Raw genomic sequence first — 25,876 nt, forward strand, 5'->3', positions numbered from 1 at the left:
AGTGCATCTGTGGGATTAATGAATTTCTCATATGTAATGTGTTTTAGCTGTAAAATAGGCATTATTTGTACAGCCTTTTTTTTTTTTTTGAGAAATGGGGCTATTCAGTTGGTCTTATCCCTCATTTATTTGCCTAAAATCCAGTTAAAAACAATACAGGAAACAGCCAAACAAAGTACTCCAGGAATGTTTATTAGAATTTCAGGCAGCATGAAAAATGTATATGGGTATATTACTGCATTTATAAACAGATGTTTGCATCAGACAGAGACGTATTTACATAAACTATCTGAATGTTTTGTTAATTACAGCTTTTAGCAGCCTGTGAATGTGAAACCAAACCGTTCAGGGTCTAACAGGGATGTAGCAGAGCATGAAAGCAAAGAGCAGCCTTTATAGTGATTCAACAACAATAAATACACTTGTAGACACAAATTTACCCAAAGTCTACCAAATTAAATTCAAACCTCCAAAGATTAAGCAAAGTCTCATCTCTTATAAACGTGGACAAATGCCCTCTCAATGTGAGGCCATCATCACAAGGAATCAAACCCAAGCAAGAGAGGATAATTTCCCAAAGAAGAGAAAAATCAGTAATCACAATGATCTTTATTAATGACAATTATAAATATAGGTGGGCAGTTTGCTGTAGAAATACTTAGAGTGGAAACTTGGTTTACGTTTTTGTATCTCCTTCCACACAATGAAGAGGTCTTTTTTGTTTTACTCCTGCTATATTACTGTTTAGTATTAAGAAAACAAAATCAATCAAACAGCACCAAAATTTGCCACATTTAGGTTGGCCATGTGGGAGGTCAAAAGAAAATGAAATCCCCAACTATTTCACTGTTTGCTGAGTTGCCTGGTGGTAAATGTGATAATGGATGTGGAACTGACACTGTGCCATGTGGAGGATATTCTGGTTGGGTTAGAGGTGCAAGAAGTCTGTAGGAGTATGTGATTGAGTGTATGCATTGACAGGTAGTAACTTAAGTACATGTATCATGCCAATGCATCTATTCATCTACAAGCTGCAAGGTCTTTGCTGAGGAGCTTGTTATGTATTGCAAATCATCCAAAATTAAAAGTATGGCAAAATGGCTTCATTTTTCCTGGCTCCTTTCACCCAACCCTCCGGTAATGCCTTGCAGGGACACCATGCTGAACGAAATCTGGAGGTGCTAGATTATGTGCCCTCATTAAAAATGCTGCAAAATACTGCTGTTAAGTGTAGCAGTGATATTGTGACTTGGCAGTTTTAGTGTTATATTGATCAATTTCCATTTCAGATGTGATAAAGCTGACATGGCCTTTGGTCCCCAAAGATGCTGGGGAAAGAAACTTTAAAAAAAAAAAAAAAAAATTAGGGCATTTAATTGTAACTGTTGATGCATGTCAGCCCTGGTCCCAGGAGGGCTTACAGCTGCAGCTGCAGAAGAAATGAGAATTCCCTGTGTGACCCCGATGGCTTCTGTACCATGAAATCTTTTCCTTTATGGTACTGCAGTTAAAAGCGACACTGACCTTTTCCAGTTGGATGTTGGGAGAATGTGTGCTGATGCTAGATCAGGCTGAACTGAAGTAAAGCTTGCTGGGTTAACATCTGCATATTTTACAACAACCCCACCCTATAGATGGATTTAAAATAGCAAACAACATTGCAGCTGGTTCAGTAAATCCCAGTGTCTAAGCTGCAGGGATGTGTTTTTCACCTCCACCTCTATGCTTTCTCACCACTATCTTTGAATTAGACCTGGAAGTAGCAGTAATGGAGATCCCTGAAGAGATGGGGTTCAGGTGGGCAGCAGCATCTCATGGTTTTGGTGTGTTGCTGCCTGTGAGAAGGACCATGTGTGCCAGTGTTGGAAGTGCTGGCCTCTGCTCCTGGTCTAGCTTAGTGCTTGCCCCAGTGTGGTCACCTGTGGGATGCAGGGGGAGCTGTTTGCCAAAACGCAATGACAAAGAAAGGAGTGGAGGACAAAACTATGGTTGGGTTGTTTTTCTAATGTTTCACTGGTTGGCTAGCACCATATGAGTCTGTGTGTGATTGCAACATTGGTAAGGTGTTTTATTCCACTGATAATAGTGCTGTTTTGAGCCTCTGAGCAGCACTGAGAAACGTAAGAAGTTACAAGAACCACATCTCTCTACCATTACAGCTTTTACTTCTGTCAGAAAAATTGCTGAGTGACTTTGATGCCTTCTGTATAAAATGAAGGGATTTAGGTTTTAGCAGGAGAAAGGCAATCTTCTACAGAGGTGGGCTACAGCAGAGATATTTCTGTAGCTGGAGTAAGTATACCCTTCTGCTTGCTGCATGTAGTATTAGGAGTAAACTCCTTGCAGAATTCTTGAAGTTAGTACAGATGCACCCAAGAGGCCCAACTGAACTATTTTATCTTAGATAATTTCCCTTATATTGTGTGCTGTGACATTGAAGAGTCTTACAGTGTGAAGTTCAAATATAAACTCCAAGCATTAAGACTGTCCTGCATGATTCGGATCAGGGGCTTTACTGTTTGAATGGCTGAAGGACAACGCATCCCTTGATGAAGTTTTTTCCTTCTCCCTTTCAAAACACTCCTGTGTACAGGTAAAAGGTGCTGTATGGAGGGAGATTTTTGTGCAGCATAGATAAAAGTGTCTTTTTACGGAGTTTATATTGAACATAGTTATATTGAACATTGTTAACGTGAATCAATAAAAAAAAATGTGACTATCTGTAAAGTACAGAAATACAGAAAACCTCCAGTTCCATTGACAGAAATCTCTATTCACAGAGTCCAGGTGATGGTCTGTCAGATAGGGAGTTATTGTGAGATGACAATAACATACACACCAGTGGATGGGGTTTTCTGTGCATAAAATGATCTTTCATTATTTCTTTGTCTGATTTTGATTTTGTGTTAAACCTTCCTACCACTTTGGACAAGAGAAGCTGTTGTTTTGGCTCATAGGAATTGTGCCTGCCACCTTTGTCACCAGGAGAGAAGAATTAAGTAAGAGAAGCAACAGGAAAAAAATCAATTTGTACACACTGTGCCCTTTTATAACTCTGCTCAGGGACAGTTGTACGAAATAGCAGCTGAGTTCCACTGCCCCTTTGAGAGAGAGACTGAGCAAGTTTCTAGTTTGCAGTGTGGTTAACCACACTGGGGAGTTGGACTTCTATTTTTAGTGCTTGGAAGATGCAAAATTCTTACTCCTTTGTGGCAAGGTAAACTAATTTCTGATGGTGATTTGTTAGGCTGGTTACTATGTAGACATATTTTTACAAGGTTATCTGGTGCTGATTGAATTCAAGGTTTTTAATGTCTTGAAATGGAAGACTTATTTCATGCTACAGTCTCTTCCAAGAAAAGAAGTTGTCATCAATTAAGAAAGCTTAAATTTGATATGTCTGGGAAAAGGTTGCTCTTGCACAGAAAGCTTTTGAAAACTGTCCTATGTATCACAGTTAGACCTTAATTTCCTAGCAAAACCTGCCATACATTTGCAAGCAATAAAGCTGTGAAGGACAGTTGTAAGGAAATTGATGTTACACTCCATATCTCAGAGTATTGGGCTAGTACTGTGCCAGGCCAAATAAATACCAACACAGTAAACAGAGAAAGGATGGAATGAAGTATTGATTTAAGAAAGGGTGAAAAATCTGCTATGTGCTAGAACTGAAAAAAAAAACCACCTAATTTTTATCTGTGATGTATGGTGGTGTTTATGGTTTTTTAGAGCTATTTGAGATTCTTAAAAGCAGTGTTGCAAAATATGTAGGACTACAATCCTATTTAAAAAAATAGACACTGTCTAAATTATCTGATTTGGCATGAACATAGACAAACATCGTCTGCAAAAAGATCCTCTGCTTCTGAAAAAAAAGGATACTTGTATATTTATAATCTTCTTTTGGAAAGCTAAGCAGAATTTCAGATGCATTTATTAGTTCAGTTGGAAGGAGCTAACCTATTTAAGTTATTCGTAATTCATTGACTTGGGGCTCAGGGTAACTCCCATCGTTAAAGATCTGCCTCTGTGTTTTTATTGGCTTTCAGTGATCAGACTGGGTAAGGACTAATCATCCTTAGAAGCTGAAGAATTTGTACAGCTTGTGGGAAAGATGTGTAAACTCATCAATTAAAAAGAAAAAAATAAATCTTTCTTTTTTATCAGTCTCAATGGGATAAGTGTATCACTGTCAGCACAATCTCCATCTGCTGCTGTTTTACATATGTGACTGTATTTCTGTACCTTCAGGCAAACCAAGCAAAGCATTACTATGTGCAATAATAAATTCAGGTTTTGAACTCTGTAGCATGCTATTCTGTTCTAAAGGACAGTACCTGCAGCAGTGAGGCAGCTTTGATTGTAAAACTGATTACATACAGAGGCTTGGGAAAATTACATAGTGGCCTTAGCTGTCACTGGACAGACTGTTGTATGGTATATTTGTTTTTGGTGAGAATCAAGCTGAGGAAAACCATGCTCTAAAAGCCTTGCTGAGTATGTAGGCTGGAAATGAGAGGTAGCGAAGCACAAGTCAGTGCAGGAGCTACAAAACCCCCGAGGGCTTTAGCTGGGTGTCTCTAGTGTTAAGGAAGGAGAGCTTCTGCAGTTGAATGGCTGGGCAGTTGCATTGTCCTTGGGTCCAGCTGGACCTGTATTCTCTTTTGTCAGATTTGTATTCATTTAATAACCAGCTGCATTGTTAATGTGCAAGGACTGGTTGTTTTATATAAGACACTTTTTTGTTTCTTTTAAACTAGAAAGATGAAAACTACAGAAGCCTACCACGAGATACTAGTAGCTGGTCTAACCAGTTTCAGAGAGACAATGCTCGTTCATCGTTAAGTGCCAGTCATCCCATGGTGGACAAGTGGCTGGAGAGGCAAGAACAGGTAATATATATGTGTGTGTGTATATATATATATTACTTTATCAATCTAATCTTTAAGCTACTCCAAGCTATTATAAAGAAGTATATTCATATGTGACACAGACTTCCTAGGCATGATACAAACGCCAGCGTGATCCTGAGTTAATTTTGTATGGGATTCTTTCTGCTTCCAAAACCTGAGACAACTGAAATAGACAACTGCAAATTATTTAATTTTTGAGTCATAAACACATTTATATAATATGTGGAGTGCTGCTGTTTTTCACAACTGATACCAATAGAGCTATTTTAAGTAGAGGTGTTTATTTTGATAAACATTTTGCCTTTGAAAGCCAATAAGGCTATTAGAGAATAGTCAAATGTGGGTCAGTTTTGGCATTGCACTTTTGAGTGCTTGGTATTCTTACCATTGTGAAGTATATTAACATTAAATGTGAAGACAATGCTATCATATTTATTTTTAGCTTGAAAATGAAATGTGGCATTTAACACAACCCATGCTTCTTAACACTGTGCCTGGTGAATAAGGGGGAAAGTTTAGAGTGTAACACTGGGCTCATGTCTCCTTTGCCCACAAATCCCATACTGACATTTGAAGTCCAGGATTGCCAAATCCTAGGAGATTCCAAACATCCGTTATTCAACCCCACTCTCAGTTAAAAAGAGGCTTAAATAATAAATAAAAATGTTCAAGTGTGAGCAACTAACTGGTTTGTATCTTTTAATTAGCTGCAGATTAATTTAAAACTATGTGTCTTACGTTTTTTTGGTCCTTGTATGTTTTCCTGTGCACAGTTGATGGTAGTGGTAGTTATGTTACTCTTATCCTAGAGTTATTGTGGATGAGTTTAGCTGCTGTCTCTGTATCTGCCTGTGTTGAAATGGAAAGTTGCTGCCCAGATTTAAAGGCATCTCTTGTGACAGTTCTGCTTCTTTGATGTTTTTCAAGGCATATTTTCATGCCTCTATTAGATTTTCACCATGGCACCCAATGAAACTGTTGTCTCAGCAAAAGAAGTTGGATTAGGAATCTTTGTAGTAATTGTCTTATAAAATGTTGGATACATGAATATTTTAATATATCATGTTTTATATGAAGTTTCAGTCTCTGAACAGCTTAACTAGTTCAATTTATTCACCAACTAGGTAAACAGTTGGGCACTAGTTGTAATCTGCAAGTGTATTTGTCCCCTGAGTTAACTGCTTAAAGTATGAAATTGCCAATATCATGTTTCTTCTGAGCAAGTTTTCTGCTTTTTGTTTGGTTTTGCTCATTTTTTTTTGAGAGAGAGAGAGTTTGTTCATTAAATGTGTTAATGAATCTGCATGTACCTGGAAGACCAGGATCCTTTTGCAATTTCATACCAGCAGGATAATTAATTAGACTGAAACCTGTTTAACAGGGTGCACAGAGGAGAAGCAAGCCCATGGTGAGAGTGGGATGGAGCCCAGCTCTACAGAGAGAAAAGGCCCTGTCAGAGGATGGAGTAGCTGCAGAGATAGTCTTTCACTCTTTTTTGATTTTAAACTCTAATATCTTTTTCAGTATATTCTGTGGGCTTTTTATTTCCCACTTCTTAGCCTTTCACTTCTGTGAAGAATAAACTCAAGTGACAAGGTTGCTATCTGGCATCATCAGTTAATTTAGCAGTTTCCAGTGCTGTTCCTGTGTGCTTAACAGAGCTGTGGATGGGGTGGAGTATTCTGCACACCCTGCCAGTATGTGCATAAGAAGTGACAGAGAGCAAGTCAGTGACAGTGCCAAGAAACCTCTAGGGCAGAGCCTTTATGGCTCTTTAGAGAAGACAGTAGTAAACACTGCATTCTCCTTGAAGATTCCAGTGGCTTGTTGTTGGATTGCTATTCTAGCTTGCACTCAGTTGCTTCTCTCAAAGCTTGCTTCATCTCTTCCTTTTGAATATAAGGCAAAAAAATTTCCAAGATGAAGTTTGTCAGCTTCTAACACACATGAACATTTAACTGGAATTGCACTTTGAGAAGAGAAGGCACGATGTGCCAAAGAAGGACAATTATTTTTCTGTGGACAAGACCAATAAACGAAATTGTGGAGCAAACTGTCATTCTAAAGCATCACAGCCCATTCTGCAGATGAAACTGCAAGAGAGATTTTTTTCTAGGAAATCATTATAAGCTGCTGTAGCAGAGACTAATAAGGGCACAGAATTACATGTGTTCAAGCAGTTGTTAAAGAAATAGTTTCATAAACTTGTCTAGTTTTTAGCATCTAAAAGTGGAGGAATGCATGAAGCCTATTAAGATTCCTGGAAATAATCGCTTTTGCTCCTGTCTATTGTGCTTTACCAGGGCTCTGCTAAATTAGAGTGATACATCAAAAAAATGGAAAATATTCATTCTGGTTTCTTTCTGGTATTGTAATGTTGGTTAGGTATATCTACCTACAGATTGTTTCCAGTCAGTTCCAGAGCCCTCTGGTTGTCCACAGGGCAAGTGATCTGTATATTTCTCAGAAAGTTTTGGTATTTCTCAAGCTCACAAATTATGAGAAACTGTTTGTACCAAAGAAGCATTTTATGACTATAAAGCCAAAAATTCAATTAACAGTTTCAGAATACGGTTAGAAAGTCAAGGATTGTATTTTTCACTCTTTCATGCATTAATTATGTCATTAATTCCCTCTGACTGATTGTCAAAGTATGAGGCAAAAATTGGCAATCTCTAATTTAATTCTGAAATATCTTAAAAAAAGAAAAGGGAGAAGTTGTGTTTTGTTCTTCACCTTGCCCTCCACAGCACTTTTTTCTTGCCCTACAGCAACCAAACTTTGAGGAATAGTTGAAAAAAATCTTATTTCCTCTGAAATTTATTCATGTATGTGGTAATACCACCTTCATTTGAGAAATCTTTTTTTCCTCATCTCACCTCAAGACTTGCTCAGGGCCTGATCAAATCTGAACTCATGCTGTTTCATACCAGGGAGCCATGAAAAGGGAATGCATGAAAGAGTTAAACTCTTCACCAATTCCTTGAGTTTTAAGTACACAGAAATCTTCTCACACATGGTCATTTTAGTTTTATTAATGAAATATTAGAACTGGCAGCAATCAAGACATCTTGGACTTCAGCAGTATATTCCTTGCTGTGCTGACAAGGCCCATTTTGCAGAAGGATTAAAAGCACCTGGCTGTGCCATGCACTGGGAAGTGGTGAGAGCAGCAGGAGAGGGAAATCCTGCAGCAGCCCTGCTGAATTATGAAATGGTTGATCAGATTTGCAAGTGCAGTGAGGCTGGGTCAGTTAAACCTGTATGTAAATCTATATACATATATCTATGTATTTGATGATACATCTGTATTTCTCAGTGCATGAAAGCTACGTAGGAGATGGAGTAAAATTTTGTGGTTATTAATAAAGAACAGGTCTGGTTCCTAAAATCTCAGTAGCTTTCTAGTATCGAGCAAAAGATTAAAGCAACTCCAATGTACTGTGAAATGGGAAGAGAAGTTGGTTACCACTGCTTTCATTGTGAGCAGAAATGTGCAGTAGGGAACACTTCCCTTAAGTTATTCTTGTTTGTGACATCTGCCCATAGTAATCTGGTACAGTTTCTCTGGTTCCTTTTTCGACAAGATGAGATGTGCAAGTAGCATATGGTCTTGTATCTCCAGCTGTAGAGTAGATCTACCTTCATCTTGTATTTTCAGCAAAATAAGGCCTGCTTTTAGCATGATTGAATATACTCTCTGAAAACATTTGCATGCTGTAAATTAGTGTGTTTCAGCTCTGTCAGTTGAAAAAGCATAATCAGAGCTTCAGAAGTAGGTTGGTGAATTTAAACTACTAATTTCCTGTGGATTCTCATGCTCCAGTTTACCCATGTTGTCAAGCTTCTCACTTAACAAAACCCCTGCTTCTATGTTATGCCTTAACAAAAGAATAGAAGGCAGAAATACAGCTCATTTGTTTTGTTTAGTTATGAAGGCTTCATAGTGGTATAGTTAATGTATATAAATATTTTATTTTCACTACTGTACCTCTTGTGTGTCTCTCTTTGTCTGACAGGTGTATTTTGGCTTCTAAGTTTTGTAATGACTGTAGCTACAGTGGAAAGACCTGCAACTTCTGTGTTTTGTAGCGTGGAAATGGGGGGGCTCAGGGGGTGAAGGCCCTTGTCTCAGTTTCCTCAGATGTTGAGGTTAAAATTGCACTAAAAATTATTGCCAGTAGTAAGGAGTTATGCTTTAAGATTTGGAAAAAGGATTAGCTAGGCTACAGTTGGAGAAATCATTTTTAACAGACTATCCATTACTCTCTGCCATACCAAGACAGTTCATTGCTTTCCTCTCTCTCTGAGCACACACACTTCTTAAGCTGTTTCTTGTAAAAACCACCTTAATGAATGTAGGACCATGACAGTGTATAAATTATAAAGCACAAAGATGATTTTTAAAGCTTGTCGTATTCCTGATAAGGGATTTCTATCATAAATATAGAGATGTTGGAAGCTTTAGGCCTAATGCAAAGGTCTTGTCACTTTTTTGGGGGTTCTTTAGCAGGTGGTTCCATAGGAAACACAATGGTGTATGGGTGTAGCTAGGAGGCTATTCTAAGTTTGTGAAGCCAGGCAGGACTGCACTGAAGCAGATCAAGGGAAGGAAAAAGTGTTACCAGGTAGTGAGCAATGCCATGGCTCATGTGGTTTTGCTTGTTTCTGCAGATAGAGCTGTAGAACACAGCTGAAAAGGGCATGGCTTGGCACCTGGCTGGGTGTTAAACAATTGATCATAGCTATAACTATGGGCAGAAGCAGTGACCAGTGCATTGGTAGAGGAGACACTTAAGGTTTATGCTATTCAGAAAGCTCATTTGAAAACCTCAAGGTGCCCCTGAAAGAGTTCAAAGTCTCCCCAGTCCTATATCCACTTGGAAATTCAGGGTTTTAGTACTTGAGATGGATCCTTGGCTATGTGATCACACTGGCATCCACCTGATGGGCTTGTGAAGGCTCCAAGTGCTACAGCAAGGCAAGTTTCTTCTTGTCTTTATACTATGAAGAAGGTGAAAAGTTTGATTTAGCCCAATAATACTTTCTCATAGCCTCTGCTGCTACATAACATACTACATAGTGTATGTACATATCGCATACGTAGTATGGTCAAAATCATTGCATCTTTTTTTTTTTTTTTAATATCCTTTGACTTCCCATAAGTGTAGTGGTACTGGGATATCACTCATCTGTACACGACCACCCTTACGTGGTTATTCTGTAGGCTTGTTTCGGTGTTCTCTCTGTGCTGCATTTACTGTTATTATATTAGAAAAAAAAATACAATGTGCAGTGAGCTCCAAAATGAGAAACTTACATTTAGATTTTTATAATGGAGTGCTTACATAAAAATATTCAAACTTCTGTTGTGTAGTACTGGAGCCCAGATCTGTATAGAGTGGAGGCATGCATGAGCTCAGCTGGGTTGCTTTCAGGCAGGACCCTGCTGAGCTGCTTCCAGCAGCTGAGGCTCTGGTTGTGGTGTGTGCCCAGTTCCCACAAATGCATCTCAGTCTGGGAGAGTTGCTGGAGCTGGTTCTGTATGATGTGTCAGAATGCATAAAAAGGGTATGGAAGAATAAAACGATCTGTTTATGATGGCCATGTATGTTCTCTATTTCTGTGTTGATGATTTCTGCTTTCAAGGTTAATTTTTTTCTGTCACTTCTTTTGAGATTCAGAATTGCAGGCCTGTAGTGAGAATGAAAATCATAGGGTTTTGCTAGGTTTAAATCTGACTTTGAACCTAATTGGCTTCAGATCCAAATTTCTAAGTCTAAACTTGATTCCCATATTTAAAAACCATTTGATTTATAGGTCTTAACTTGAACTATTTCTGCCTCTTAATTCCAACTCCCTAGAAGAGCTGTCATGTCTTCTGAATTCAGAAGAATCTCTGTATTCTTCTGTATAAAGCTTGGAAAGAGATTCTTATTTGTCTTGGAGTCATGAACGGATTTGAAGTTGTTTTTCAGTGCTGAGGATTTCAGTTTATATGAGGCAGGAGGTTGGAATAAACACATTTATTGCTCGGGGACAGCTGTAGCAGTGACGCTTTTATAAACAATGTTTCATGCTGGCATCTATCTTGTTCTCCTTTGAAAAATAATCTGTCATTTCATACTGTAGATTAAATAGGTGAGACACTTTGGGGGCTACAGCCTACTTTCTGTTATATGCTGCTGTGTAGATACGAATTCAGTGCCAGAATGTGGCTTTATATGTGTCTGCAATAAAATAAAATAAAATTTAAAAAGCCAACCCAAAACCTTAAAAGATGTTTTTGCCAAGATAGTCATGGGTTTAATTATTGCAGAAAAAGCCATACACCATGGTCAGGTGTATGTCCTCACGCTCAAACACTCGCTTTCCTAGATGTAGACAGATGACCTGGGCTGAAATTTAAAGACTCATATAATGGCCCCTGCTGGAAGAGACCTGGAGAGGGCCTAGATGATACTACCAAGCACCATGTCTAGTCCCATCTTGAGGACATCCAGTGATGGGGTCTCCTACTGGGTCCCTGTGGTTTCATAGATTCATAGAATGGTTTAGGCTGGAAGGGACCTTAAAGCTCATCTAGTTCCAACCCCCCTGAGGGACACCTTCCACTAGCCCAGGTTGTTCAAGGCCTTATCCAGCGTGGCCTTGACAGCTTCAGGGAGGGGGCATTCACCATCTCCCTGGGCAACCTGTTCCAGTGTCTCACCACTCTCACTGTAAATAATTTGTTCCTCATCTCCATTCTAAATCTCCTCTCCTCAAGCTTAAATCCATTCCCTCTCTTCCTATCACAACAAACCCTTGTAAAAAGTCTCTTATAGAAAGCCACCAAGTTTGATGGGCGTGATTTGCCCTTGGTGAAGCCATGTTGGTTACCATCAATCACCTCTTCTCCCATTTTCTCTATGCCTTAGCAAAGCTTTCAGGAGGATCCTCTCCATGATTTTTCAAGGCACAGAGGTGGGACTGACTGGCCTATAGTTTCTGCGGTCTTCCATTATTCCCTTGTTGAAGATGAGGTTGTGTTTCCCCTTTTCCAGGCAGCAGGGACTTCACCAGATTGCTGTGACTTTTTGAATATGATGGACAGTGGTTTGGCAACTTCATGAGTGGATCTGCTTGGACCCCATGGACTTGTGCACCTCAGGTTCTTTAAACTTAAGGTCTTGAACCTGCTCTTTGATTACAGTGGGCAGATCTTCCTTTTCCCACTCCCCACCTGTGTTTTCTGGAGCTTGGGTGCTGCTGTTAGATCCCTTGCCAGTGAATTATAATAGCAGAGATAACTAATAGTTTTTCAAATTGCATGGAGATGCTGTAAGAAGCTTTAAATAAATTATTGTTGTTAGCTTTGTTTCCTAAATATTTCGCAGGACAGTATTAGCTCTGACTTTTGTGACTGCTGTCTGTCCAGAGTAGCAGGTCAGATAAGGACATCTGAAAATCTTTTACTGGGTCTGGCAAAGTGTTTCATCTAAAGGATGTTTCAGGTCTTCCTTGTCTTCTTTTAAGAATTTGTTTCCTTTCCTCATGCTGTCAAAGAAGTTTATCTTCTCTTGTGTTTTTACTTTTTACTCCAGGCATACCTAATGAATCCCAGCCAGTTGTTCATAATGGAAGCACTCTCACTATTTTCATAATGTGCTTGCTGCTGCTACCACGCCGGGTGGGAACACAGCAGGAGTTAGCACTGGTGCTGATGTTCCGTGGTGCCACAGCTTCCCTGTACAGGTCCCAGGGCTCCTCACAGCCCTGCCTGCGTGGGCAAGAGCAGTGGGATGAGGTGGCCCTGTGACAGCAGAGTGAGCAGTACCGAGCAGAAGCTGCAATTACAGAGTGCCGAAGTAGCGCAGAAGTGAAATACATTAGTAAAATTGAAATTTGTCCTCAGTCCCTCAGTGGGTAATACAGTTAATGAAAATAGATCTGACCAAATTAAGATAATTTATTTCATTAGTTTATAGCACTGTAAAACTTTTCAGAGCAGCACAGCCCTTCTGTGCAAACCTGAAATGGATGCAGTACCACTCTTCACTTCAAAGACCAGAAAGGTTAAAAGTTTTAAGTGTATTAAAGCAATTCTGTTAATTGTGCCTACAGAGGATTCTCCCTTGCCCTTTGTAAAGTATTCTTAATTTAAAATTCACATTAAACTTGCTCTGCGTTCTAGCCTTTTAACCAAAGTGTAAATATGTAAGTCATTGCCTGTATCTTTGAGGCTTAAGAAGAAATTCTGCATTTTCATTTCAGAAGCTGGTACTGGTAGTACATGGGATTGATATTTTACCTTTTCTTTCCCTTTCTGTTTTCCAGTTTTCTTATTATCTTTGCTCTTCTTTTTTGTTCTTCCTGCATACCTACTTTGTGGTTTGCAGGTTTCTACAGGACAGCAACCAGTTCCTTGGAGAGAACCCCATCTTCCCAGATCCTTTCTGTTTCATTTTCTGGTGTCTTGGTGTTATCCTTTTTTAATGTTCTGTCAAATTCAAAATTTAAAAGTTAGCCCAAATACTGTTGGTTTTGATTTTTTTTTTTTTTTAAACCATGTTCCTTTCAAATTAGAAGACTGGTAATTTGCTTTTGTTGCCAAGTCAAGCTTTTATAATTCTTTATTGGAAGTAAGTCTGGCCTTAGTTTAAGCTTCAAGTTAACTTAATTTTCAGTTAACTTCGTTTGCATTGTAGAATTTACTTAACTTGATATGGAAAAGTTAGTGTTTTGTTTTGTTTTTTTTTAATACTATGGTTTTTTTTCTGGTATATTTTTTCTTCTAAATGCTTTAGAATATTTAATTTAAAGAAATAGTTATATTGGTATTTTGTAGTGAAAGTTGTAGCCCTTCCTACAATAAAACAGAATATTTTATGTGGACAGGAACATGGATGTGAGGGCTCTTTGCTTCTCATTTTGCTTTCTAGATGAGATTCAGGTGAGTCAATGCTGAGTTGTGCAAGTCAATTAGTTCCAAATAGAACAGCAGAAAAATCAGAGTGGTTATTATGGACAAGGATAAACAACCAAACTTGCCTTTCTTAAACGTATTGAAAATTAATAGGATGGGTTTTATACCTTTTTCTTTCCATGAATTATAAATTATGATGAAGATGCTTTGAGAAAAGGGTCAAGGTTGTCCTTTGTGTTGTAGAAGTGATAGTTAATTTATCTTCCATTGATGGAAATAGGAAGGGTGCTTATTCTTTAAAATCCTGCATGGACAGGTCGTTTTAATGACATGGTTGCACTTTGCTGTAAAGGGGGAATGGTATGTTGTAACTTAAGAGTTAATAATTGAATTATGTGGAAGTAATTTGTCTGGGTCTTTGTTTTATTTTGAGTTTTAAATTTAATCTAGGTTTTATTGCTCAAGTACGAGCATTTCATTATTGAATGTAGTACTCTTCGGCTGTATTAAGTGGTTACTGTAATTTATAGGATACTTTGAGAAATGCCATGATTCCTCATGAAGTGACACAGCAAGATTTAGTGACTGCAGCAACTGAGTGAATGGAATTACGTAATATGACCTAGCTGATGTGATATACCCTAAGATTGTAATTTATTTCACCAGTATAGCTGGATGAGGAAAGATAATAGACCAGCACTGCCAATTCGTTCACTGACTGATTGGAAAATAAGGCCATTCGAAATTTAGCCTGAAACTACTTGGAGTTGTGTATGACATGGTCAGCCTCTAGTTTCTGGGGTCAGGGAGGGACTGAGCAGGGAGAATAGGAATTTGACTGGTTGGGAAATCAGGGTGTATTGGAAGTTGTTTACTTCTTATATATGCCACATGCAAAACAGCAGAAACGACAATCCTCCTTCTTCTTTTTATGAAAATAATAATTTTGATTTAATCAATAACTTTTAAGTGTTTTCATAAGACTGAAAAGTAACTGCCAGCTTTCTTGTGGCACTGAGCAAAGTTTTTGCTGAATCTCTGTGCCAAAAAAAAAGAAAATTGGTTTGTAATCGATGCTGTTACTGTGGATGAGGGAGATTCCATGTGCAGGATACAAAGAATTTAAAGCAAGTACAGCACTCCTGGTTGGAAGCATGTGAATCCGGTGGCTCTACAAATATTAATGAACTAAAGATTTCCTGTAATATCCTGATGTAAAGATTTTGCTTTTGAAAAAAATGCTACTTCTACATTTTGATCTCTTGTAGGTGATATTTTAAGAATAAAAGTTGTTACCTGGATTCCATATGAAGTCATCACTCATTTTCATGCCAAGTGCATGTGATTACTTCAACTTCAATATCAGACTGACGTTTTCTAATGCTTCTCGTTCCAGCCCAGGGATGACTACTTATGAACGTGAACATCATCAGTTGGCTATTATTATTTTAACACATTTGCCATTTAAAAGATTGTTTGTTTTCACGGTTTAAAATTAACATCAAGAGCAGCATGCATATGCAACTCTTTCCAAAACAAACTAAAAATAATAATAATTAAAAAATATCCTGTAGGGTGTGTATGGCAAATGATTTTTACAGAGTGTGGAACAAACACTCAAGGAGTGAAGTGTCTGCTATGAGCAAAATCTTTGGTCCCTTTGGTATTTCTTCAGAATAGTAGGCAGGAAGCCAGTGCTCAGTCACTTTGTATCAAAGCTTAATTTCCTCTTCCTTTTGGATAGCCTCATTTGTCTTCAAAAGTTTTTACTTTCCTAATGTGTAGGAATTGATGATCTCTTATCGTTTCAACCCATTTATGCAAAGCACAGAGTAAATTAAATGTCCCAAAAGAAAGCACTCATATCTGTGAACATCTCTATTTAAAATTATTGAAAATTTCATTGAGTATTCCATCATGCCATTTTTTATTTATCTTAATTTTCTAAGCAATAATTGTTACAACAAAGCACAGATTTCATAAAGAAAGCCCAGCAGTATTTTTCCCTTGTAGTTACACTTCATCACTATAAATAGCCTTCTCTTTATGAAGACTCTTTTAACTCATCCTCTCATCAGGACTGATGGATTTTGCTGGTGATTTGAAGGTCAGTAAAAATTGTCACCGTGCAAAAGAAGCATCTTAAATATTATCATTCAGTAGGACAGTGTATATCACAGTATTCTGGGTGGATGGAATTAATGGGACTTAAGGACTCTGACCTTTTTTTCACCTAATTTAACAAATGTCAGTCTTACTGAAAAACTGAAGATTGGGTAGGAGGCACTTCAGCTTCATACTGGTACAGCAGGGGACAGCAGAAAATACCGGGGAACCCAAAGAAATCATTATATGAGTCTCTGTGAATCCATATTCCTGCATTTATTTTACAGCTACTTGTGTCTGATATACTTTGTGCATGAAAATACAAAGGAGGCACAGCCTAAGAGAAGTTGTGCTCTCCCATGCCAGGCCCTGGGGGGACTGGAGCATGCTGGTCTCAGGTGAGCTGGAAAATTAGTGTTAAATAATAAGTTTTAAAATTACTACTCCTAATTATTAATTTCAAGTTCTGATTTTTAGAAGATCTATCAGGAAAGGCAGAACTTTGGGCATACAGGTCCTACAGTACCTCAGTTTCTCAGTTTTCAAGCCTTGGATTATTTCTCCCTGGCTGGTTTCTGAACTGGGATAGCTTTTGAGGCAATTGAGGTGATTGGAATCAAGAGACCCTAAATAAAATTGGAGGTCAGCGAAGCTATTAGTGTGGCAGGGTTTCACAACACAGAATCTGGTAAGCAAGAAGCCTGAATATTGTTTCTAGTAGGAATGTCTCAGAAATCATGTCCCAGTTTGAGTTAGAACAGAGCTAACTTTTAGTGGCTGGCCTAGCCCTAACCCTTGCCAAATGCTGAAATAATCAGTTCATGTTCTGTAAATACATTTCTTATCTCATTTACACACTTAATTTTTTCTTTCTTTTTTTTTTCCCTCTGAACACATTAATTTCACAGTTTTGGATAGTTTAATTTTTTTTCTGTTTTGGTAGACTGGCAATACAGGTATCACCATCTCTGACATATCATTTTTTTGCTCTGTACAAGTCGGTGTATTTTGTGGCTCTAGTGCAGCAGTAGACTGGCTCAGAAATCACAATCTGGGATTATTGTCTTTGTGTATCCTCAAGGAGTAATATTTTAAAGTCATTGCATCTGTTGGTACTTAAGAGCACAATTTTTACTTTTTATTTTTGCCAGTTTTTACCATCTGTTTGTCTGGTTTTTGGCTCCTTGATTTAATTTTTCAGTTTAATTTCTCAGTTGCACTGGGATTTCTTTCTCTTTCTCACACATGCTCTTTTTGATTCATCCACAAACCGACATTTAAAAAAAAAAATTATTTACAGCAGTTGCATAATAAAATTCTTGGCCTTCACAATTTGTTTTTTTTAATGATACCATTTTATCAAGTCTTTTATAGTAAATGCATGTGATTTTTTGGAAGTGAAATAACTTTTACTAGCCTTTGTTGAAGTTTTAAAAAATTAGTTTGGATTAATTTGAAGCATTTTGGCGGGAAAAAGCTACCTTGGTTACATTAAACACATTCTAGTCTTTCATACTCATTTAGTTTTTAATGCCCAAGAGGGAATAATTTTTCTGAGAAATCTGTGTTATAATCATAAACAGACATAATTCAGTAATTTTCTCATGAAACATTGGCTGAAGCTTTGGCACTAACGACTTGAAACTCGCACAAGTAGGAACATTTTTGTTTAAATTCCAAGAAAAATACTAATGAAATATATTAAAACGCACATACAGTGCATTACAGACTGGTTTTAATAAAAAGGCTCTATCCTCATCGTTTGAAGAAATGTCTCATGAATTCAGGCATGTGTTAGCATTTCAGGAATGTTCTGATAGCACGTGAGGCATTTTCTCTGCTTAGCTCTGAGAAATTTTTTACCAAAACAAAAATTAAAATTATGTAAATAAATTTTGACTGCAAGAGAGTAATTGTATAGCTTCTGTCTGTGTTACCTGAAAGGAAATTACAGGAAGGTGGAGGTTGGGCTCTTTTCGAAGACACCTTGTGACAAGATGAGAGGGCATCGCCTGAAGCTGCACCAGGGGAGGTTGAGGTTGGATGTTAGGAAGCACTTCCTCTCAGAAAGGGGAATTAGACACTAAAAGGACTGCCCAGGGAGGTGGTAGAGTCACTGTCCCTGAAGGTGTTTAAGAAAAGATTGGATGTGGCACTTACTCTCATGGTCTAGTAGATGTGGTAGCAGGTCATAGGCTGGACCTGGTGATCTCAGAGGTCTATTCCAGCCTCAATAATTCTGTGATTCTGTGTTCGTGTTATGGAAGACTCCACTGCTACTCTGATCTTTTCCTTGACATATGTTTTTTGCTTCTCACTTAATCATGCATTCCTTAAGGTCAGATTCAATTGCTTTTTAAAAAGCAAGCTGGTTTATTTTTATCTTCTTTCGAACCATTGGCTATACCTTCTGGTGTACTTGCTTGCTCGTAGTTAATTTTCAAACCAGAATATAGACCTATTTCCTTTTTTGGTCTTTTGTTTGTTTGCTTCCTTTTTAATTTTCTTTTAGTTTTTAATTTCCTTTTTCTTTCTGGTTTCTGATGAATATTTTGTAGTGCTGCACAAAACAGTGAGTAAGAGTTACACTAAAATACCAGTACTAGCAGGTACAAACGTTTGTTTTTTTTTTTTTCCTGAAGGGGTCCTACAGGAAGGCTGGATATGGTAGTTTTAGGCTGTACCTTTAAAAATTTTCCACAGATCTTGAACAGAAAGTGGTGGAATGTAACTAAATCACCATTGGGTATAAAAAGGAAAATAATGATAGTTCTAAACTACCATAATGATCAGGTGGTACCTAATTCTACCATAAGTTAGTTTGGTAAACAATCTTTCTCTCTTTTGGCTTCTTCGCTCTGGGAGATACTAACTTGCTTCTGCTTGACCTTGGCTGCATTGTTTTGGCTAAGTTCTAAAGTCTCTCTGCTCTTCCACTTGTCCCTTTCTGTCCAAGGGGGTAGGGTGGAAGCAGGGAGTGGAGAAGCTATTAGCTCCCCTGGTTTTTGGCCAGGGGGGCGTTTTGTGCTGTTTATTAATTGTAAATACCTATAAATATTGTAAATACTGTATATTTTGTGCATATTCATTGCATTTCATTGTAGATTGTAGCTTTGCTTGTAAATACAGCTTCATTTGCTTCCAGCTGAGCTGGTGTGGCAAATGTACTGTTGGGGGGAATTTTCAACCCACCACACTGGGGAAGAACTGTTTAGAAGGGCTTGTTGCAATAGAATGAGGGACAATGGTTTGAATCTGGAGCAGGGCAGATTTAGGTTGGACAGCAGGAGGAAGCTCTTCATAGGGAGAGTGGTACAATATTGGAACAAGTTGCCCAGAGATGTGGTTGAGCTCCCATCCCTGGAGATGTTCAGGATCAGACTTAATGTGGCCCTGGGCAGCCTGACCTAGTTGGGGGTTTCCCTGCTGACTGCAGGGAGGTTGAACAAGATGACCTTGGAAAGGGTCCCTTCCAACCCTTGCTGTCTTTTTTCTTGCCTTCCACATGGAAAACAAGTCAGTCCCATTTTCTCATAAGATGGAGTCACAAGAGCATGTGAGCAGGAGCGTGCATGTTAGTCTTTCCATAGTGTTGGTTTACTTTGGCCTAAGATAATTCAAGAAGTATTAAGGCAAGAGACTCGAAGTGCAGTAATGAGAGCAATCCCTCTGTTCCAGCAGCATCTCTGCTGAGCTCAAGCCTTTCTCCTACCCTGAACCGTGAACTGACAGTGTAAGTCTAAGGGTAACCCATTTTTCTATGCCAGACATTCAGCTGTACTTTACCTTATATTTTAAAAAGCTTTTGGAAAGCTGGATGTAAACGCTCCTGTTAGCTGGTTTCCCAGCTGACTGCTACATTGAATTCATTGAGAACAGGAGAGGCTGCTTCGATTCATTGCCATCCCTTCTATCTCACTCATTTTCTGCACCGACACATGAGGATTGATTACCATAGCAACAGCATTTTTAGCTTGTACTACTGTGAATGTGGTTAATGATAATGGAATTATCTAGTCATTTTAAATCCTGTTATATTATTAGGTCAACTGAACCATCCTCTTGCTATGTACTGAGTTATTCCCTGTAGCCTGGCTTGTAGTTCTTTGTCCATGATGCTTTTATGTGTTGAGCGGTGGGGATTCTGCTTCCTCCCTTGGGAGAATTTCACAATCTGATATATCACCCCATTAAGGACTTTCTTCAGATATTTAGCCTCATTTCACCTCCTTTCTCCTAGCTACATGGATTTGTACCACATGAAAGTTCTGTTCTGATCTTCTTCCCTATCCAGTGTTTGCAACTGATCCTTCTTTACCTGCATCAGAATGTAACAGCTCAGTATTTGTGTTTCAGGATTTTCTTAAGGGGAAAAGAATATTTCTAAACCCATCATGTCTCTTCTTCTCTACCTCATTTTGGTAAGAAAGGGTCTGGTACTCAAATACTCTTCAGATGACCTGGACTGCATGGACAAAGAACTTAGAGCTTTACAGTGCTTAAGTATATTCATTTCAGGATGTGACTGCTGGTTCTTACACGTGGATCTGTGCCTTGCTCCATATGATGCTTCTAGTAGTGTGTGGTGAGTGGGAGGATGTAGAGTTTTTTTCCATAAAGCTCAAGAGGTAGCAGTGGTCAAGGAGCATAAGTCAGTAAAAGTAACCTCTCAGTCCTTTTTGTATGGCCAGTATCAATCCTGATGGGCTTAGATATCTCTGTTACCCTCCCTGTATGTGGGTTGCACACTTCATCCTCTCTTGTGATTTGCTGTTTCAAAATCCTCTCTACTTACATTGGTGTTCCACCATGAAGAGAAATAATTTCCAGCCATGTTCCAAAAAGACACACAAGTGGAAATGCTGTTCTCCTGCTCTACTTCAGGTCTTGTCTGGACCCAGAATTAGTTTAAAACAGGTAAAATTAAGTACTTTTATATGTAGTGATGCCATGGGTTACCTGTGGATATATTCCATCAGTGTCTTACTCTGTGTCTGTTTTCTCAAAAGCTTTCTCAAAAGCTGTTGTGGATTTGGTAAATAAGACAGAAGAGTATTTACAACTTCCAGTAATCTTTTGTTCTCACTGCTACTTATGCTTTTGGTCTGATTTTCTTCATTTATATTTGATGTCTTATAGTTGCCCATTTATTTTGATTTTATTCTTCTACATTATAAATAACTACATGTTACATTAATATTCATCCATACTACCCCAAGAGGGCGGAAGACTGAGAGTTGTCATTTAAAATTACTTTTAGAGCTAAATTTGCTCCAAAAATATTTGATGGTGCGATAAATACCAGGTATATTAAATCTACCTTAGAATTAGCATGGAGTAATTCTTTAATTTGTGGTGATTTTTGCTGATTTAGTGTGGGGTTTGGTTGCTGGTTTTGTGTTTTTTTGGGGGGTTGGTTGGTTGGTTGGTTTGGTTTGGGTTTTGTTTTTCTTTTTTTCTGTTGGTTGACTTTGTTCTGTCTGGGTTGTTTGGGTTTTTTTTGTTGGTTTCTTGATTTGGAGTTTTTGTTTGGGGTTTTTCTTCAATCTTAGGATTTTCTTTGGTTTGATTCTGTTGTTTTTTTGTTTGCTTGGGTGTTTTTTGTTTGTTTGTTTTACAAGTCTTCCCTTTGACTAGATTCCATACCTGAAAATGCATTATCTTACATTTATTCTTCTTCCTTTACTCTGCTGTTGTGAGACCCCACCACAAATACTGCATCCAGTTCTGGTGTCCCCATCGTAAAAAGGATGCAGAGCTGTAGGAGTGAGTCAAGAGGAGGGCCCCAAAAAGCTGGAGCACCTCTGCAATGAGGACAGGCTGAGGGAGCTGGGGTTGCTCAGCCTAGAGAAGAGAAGACTCTAGGGGGACCTTGTAGCTGTCTTCCAATACCTGAAGGGATCCTGTGGGAAAGCTGGAGGGGAACTTTTCATAAGGGTGTCTAGCAATAGGGCAAGAAGGGTGGTGAGACTCTGGAACAGGTTGCCCAGGGAGGTTGTGGCTGCCTCCTCCTTGGGGTTGTTCCAAGCCTTGAGCAGCTGAGAGGTGTCTCTGCCCATGGCAGGGTGAGTTGAGCAGATGATCTGTGAGGTCTCTCCCAACCAAAGACATTCTATGATTCAAACTTAGTTTCCTCAGTCACCAGGCTTCTCAGTAGACTACTGTGGTGTATGTATATCTGGGAAGTCTCACAAAGCCCATTGATCATGTTTTGAAAGATTGTTTTAAACCTAAGTTGTATTTCACGGGTAAATATCATCACTTTAACTAGCTCTTCCAAATTATTAATTTTTTAGGTAACATTATCTTCCTGTCAGTCCCTTAGGAAAGTATTAATATTTTCTATTTTGAAGATTACTTTAATGTTCTTTTTTTTTTCCTCTGTGTATACATACTCTTGTTCTTTTTCTCTTCATAGTTGCCTTCAACCTGGTTATGTGTAAGGAGAGAGAGACAAGTGCATTTAATTTTAAGGATTCCTCTTGCCTACACTGTCTAGAATATGTGTGCAGGATATTTCTTTTAAGTTTTGTTGTTTGATGTTTTATTTTTTTTAATTAAACTGCAAAAAGGTGATAACTATTAATATGAAGGAGCTATTCTCAGCCTGTAAGCAGCTGAGGATAGACCACCAAAAAAAAAAAAACCAAACAGGGGAGAACCTGCTGATTTTAGTAAATTAAAATTCACAGGTTTTAAACTAATCTGTTTCTCTCCATATTTTCTTCAAATAATATCACTCTGTGAGCTTTATTAATTTCAGTGAGAAACCACAGCATTTCTATTTTTTTGTTGTGGTGTTTTGGTTTGACTTTTTGGTTGGTTGGTTGGTTGTTTTGGTTTTATGATTTTTTTGGTGTGTTCTGCATTTTTGTTTGTTTGAACTGGTTTTGCCTTTATACTGAATTGATTCTTAATTATAAGTTGTAGTGACCTTTATCTTATTTCAAAAGTTTCTTGTCTAGTCTTTTCTGTGATGATAAAGCAGATACAGTTTCTCCTTCCCATCTCAGGCAGGAGTATTGGTAGGTGTCTTCATTTAGCTGGTTGTTCTGTGACTGACACTATACACCCTCCCTCCTACCTCGGGAAGGAGAATTGAGAATAGGAAAGGAAACCCATGGGCTGAAATGGAAACATATTTAATAAAATAATAATAATAAAAACCTAATATTAATACTAATATAAAATACACAAAGTTGGTGAGAAGCACTGAGAGCACTACAGCTCCAATGAAAGTGGTGATTGTGCCACTCTACTCTGCTGGAGTGGGTCCAGAGGAGAGGACCACCAAGATGATCAGAGGGCTGGAGCACCTCTCCTGTGAAGACAGGCTGAAAGAATTTGGGCTGTTCAACTTGGAGAGGAGAATGCTCAGGGGAGACGTAATAGCTACATTTCAATATCTGAAGGGGACCTACAGGAAGGCTGGGGAAGGATTGTTTAGAAGGGCTTGTAGTGACGTGATGAGGGACAATGGTTTGAAACTGGAGATTTAGGTTGGACATAAGGGGGAAGTTCTGCACAATGAGAGTGGTGAAACACTGGAACAGGCTGCCCAGAGATGTGGTTGAGGCCCCATCCCTGGAGACATTCAAGACTGAACTTAATGCGGCCCTGGACAGTGTGATCTAGTTGGAGGTGTCCCTGCAGGGGGTTTGGACAAGGTGACTTTTGAGGATTCCTTTCAACCTGATGCAATCTGTGAATCTGTGACTTGTTGATGAAGAGGAGCGCTTGGGTACCTGCCTCTCTAATGTTTGTATGACTTGCATGCTTTCACTCTTTTTTGGGGGATGGGATGGATGAAAAGGATATCAGCCACAAAATGTGTGGGGTTTTTTCTTCTGTTTATGCATCTAACTTTTGATGAACTCAGGAAACAGCACTTGAAAGCATTGTTGTGACTCTGTCTTCATGTGGTCTCCTCCAAGGAAGATCGTGGAATTTGGGCAATTCCTATAAAGTTGTTTAGGTAGCTGCTTATGCAGTGATGAAGTTCTGCTGTGGGTTAGAAACTGACAGGGAGAAAAACAAATTGTGCAAAGTAGGTCAGCGGTATACAAGGGCAAGAGTGATTTATTCCTGGAAAGCATGCTGAAAGAGAGGGAGTGCTGAGATGGCAACTTTAGTGAACGAAACACAATTATTTAGATCAGCTGAAAATAGGTAGGACTTTGAAGGAGGTGATGGAAGAGTGATGAGATGGGGTAGAGAGCAATGCAAGTTACTGCACGTTGAAAGGAGTGCCTTGAGCTCTCCTGAGCCAGTGAAACTGCAGGTGAACAGTATCCATTCAAACAGTCTGAGGCTGTGATATTAGAGACGTTTTAAGTCGTCTCTGCTGATGAAAGCAGCAATCTTGGCCATGCTTTTCTTCCTCCCTTGTGCCTCCCTAAGCTTTTATGAGACTGTTAATTAGATTGAGCTGGACCAGTGTGGGAAACATAAACAATTAAAATTGGGTTTATTAAACATTAATTTTAATTTAGATCCTTTGTACAAAGATACAAATGCTTGAATAAGCAGAAAGAAAGAAGGTGGTCAGAGGAATTCAGTGGTGATCATGGTAATCTAGGGAGGGAAAAGACAGGACTGCCTCTTTCAAGAAAACACATCTGTGGTTTGTGCTGGCCTTGCAGGATAATGAAACACCAGGCTGAGGTGTTACTATGGGCAACCCAGTGAAATGGAATTGCTTGGAAGTACTGCATCTTCATCACGTGCTGAATTCAGTCTTCACTGCTCTGACTTGGGATGAAAAAGGGAGAGAAAACATCACAAATGCAAATAAGATCTCTGGGAAGTTTTTTAAAAAGTTATTATATTGAGAAGCTGTTACTGCCTCTGGTGCAACAAATGGCACATGAGTTATTTCTTGAAATGTCTTCCTTTCTGTGTAACTTACAGTTAATCTGCAGAGTACTTCTGGAGCTGTGGTTCTAGCACTTTTGTGATGGCCTATGCTTTGTTCTTTGGTAGATTTTAGTCAAAGAGGTCTTCTTTGGTGGTCCTTGCATAGCTTAGTGAAGTGGTGGTGATGGTGCAGTTTGGCTTTTGCTCATGTTTCATCACGTCTCGTGTCAGAGTTTTATGTGACACTGAGTGGTGTGCACATGCTGTTGTGGGCTTGGGACCAAACCACTCTGAGGGATCCAGTGCTTTCCTCAGCATCTCTCCAGCCACCAGCCTGCAGAGGCTATGGGGCCTGTGGTGCTGTCTGCTGCCCTACATGGGAATGACTTGCTGCTGGCAATGATGAGGCTAGATGGTTTATTACGTTTTTAGAAATTTGCTTAGTGCTATTTTATTTTTATAGTGCTGTTTTAGCTTCTTTTTTGGTTGAGTGCAGGAGTACATGCGAGTATGGCTCTGTCTATATTGGAGAGATCACCCAAAACTGAAAGTATCTAAGGCTGGAGATGAACCTCAGAAATGTGGAAGAAGCTCACTTTCTTGAAATAAAGAAAGAATTTGGAGAATAACTTGTAATCCTCTTCCTGAAGGTGCAGTGAAGCCAAAGTTGTTATTGTCCTTGAAGGTCTTTTGCCATACTGTGCTGGAGGCCACTGCAGAAGTACTAAGTACCATTTATTTTAAATTTGATTTAATGATTTTGATTAAAAAATTAATAAAATTGTCATAGACCAGATTGTAACCCTGTAGGCACTTGGAATGGAGCATTCGTAAATGGAGCATTTACTGAGAAGTTCAAAATTGTTTTTCATGTTGACTTCAGCAAAACAAATTGAGCAAAGAACAATGAAAAATGCTATAATATTCTCTGTTATTAAAATGGTGAATCTGTTTGGTGCCTAAGGTGAAATTTGTGTTGTACAAAAGACCAAAAAAGAAAATGCTAGAGCATAACAGGGAAACTCAGCTGAAGCAATTTCACTGGAGTCTCTCAGTGAAGAATGAGGTAAAAAGCTAAAAGTGGCATGCAACT

At 38.7% G+C, this 25,876-nt stretch overlaps 1 protein-coding gene across 8 annotated transcripts in view; it reads left to right on the forward strand.

The window, feature by feature from the left end:
* PARD3 (par-3 family cell polarity regulator) overlaps nt 1-25,876 on the forward strand; it is a 415,339-nt gene that overhangs the window by 166,629 nt on the left and 222,834 nt on the right. For 6 of the 8 annotated variants that reach the window (XM_054389981.1, XM_054389984.1, XM_054389980.1 and 3 more), the window contains exon 5: nt 4,761-4,892. The exons of the other annotated variants lie outside the window; for them this stretch is intronic. In XM_054389981.1, coding sequence (XP_054245956.1) covers nt 4,761-4,892 — 132 coding nt within the window. The remainder of the gene's footprint in view (nt 1-4,760; nt 4,893-25,876) is intronic. 8 annotated transcript variants of the gene reach the window in all.

The sequence above is a fragment of the Indicator indicator genome, chromosome 20, assembly GCF_027791375.1.
Source record: "Indicator indicator isolate 239-I01 chromosome 20, UM_Iind_1.1, whole genome shotgun sequence".
Taxonomy (NCBI): Eukaryota; Metazoa; Chordata; class Aves; order Piciformes; family Indicatoridae; genus Indicator; species Indicator indicator.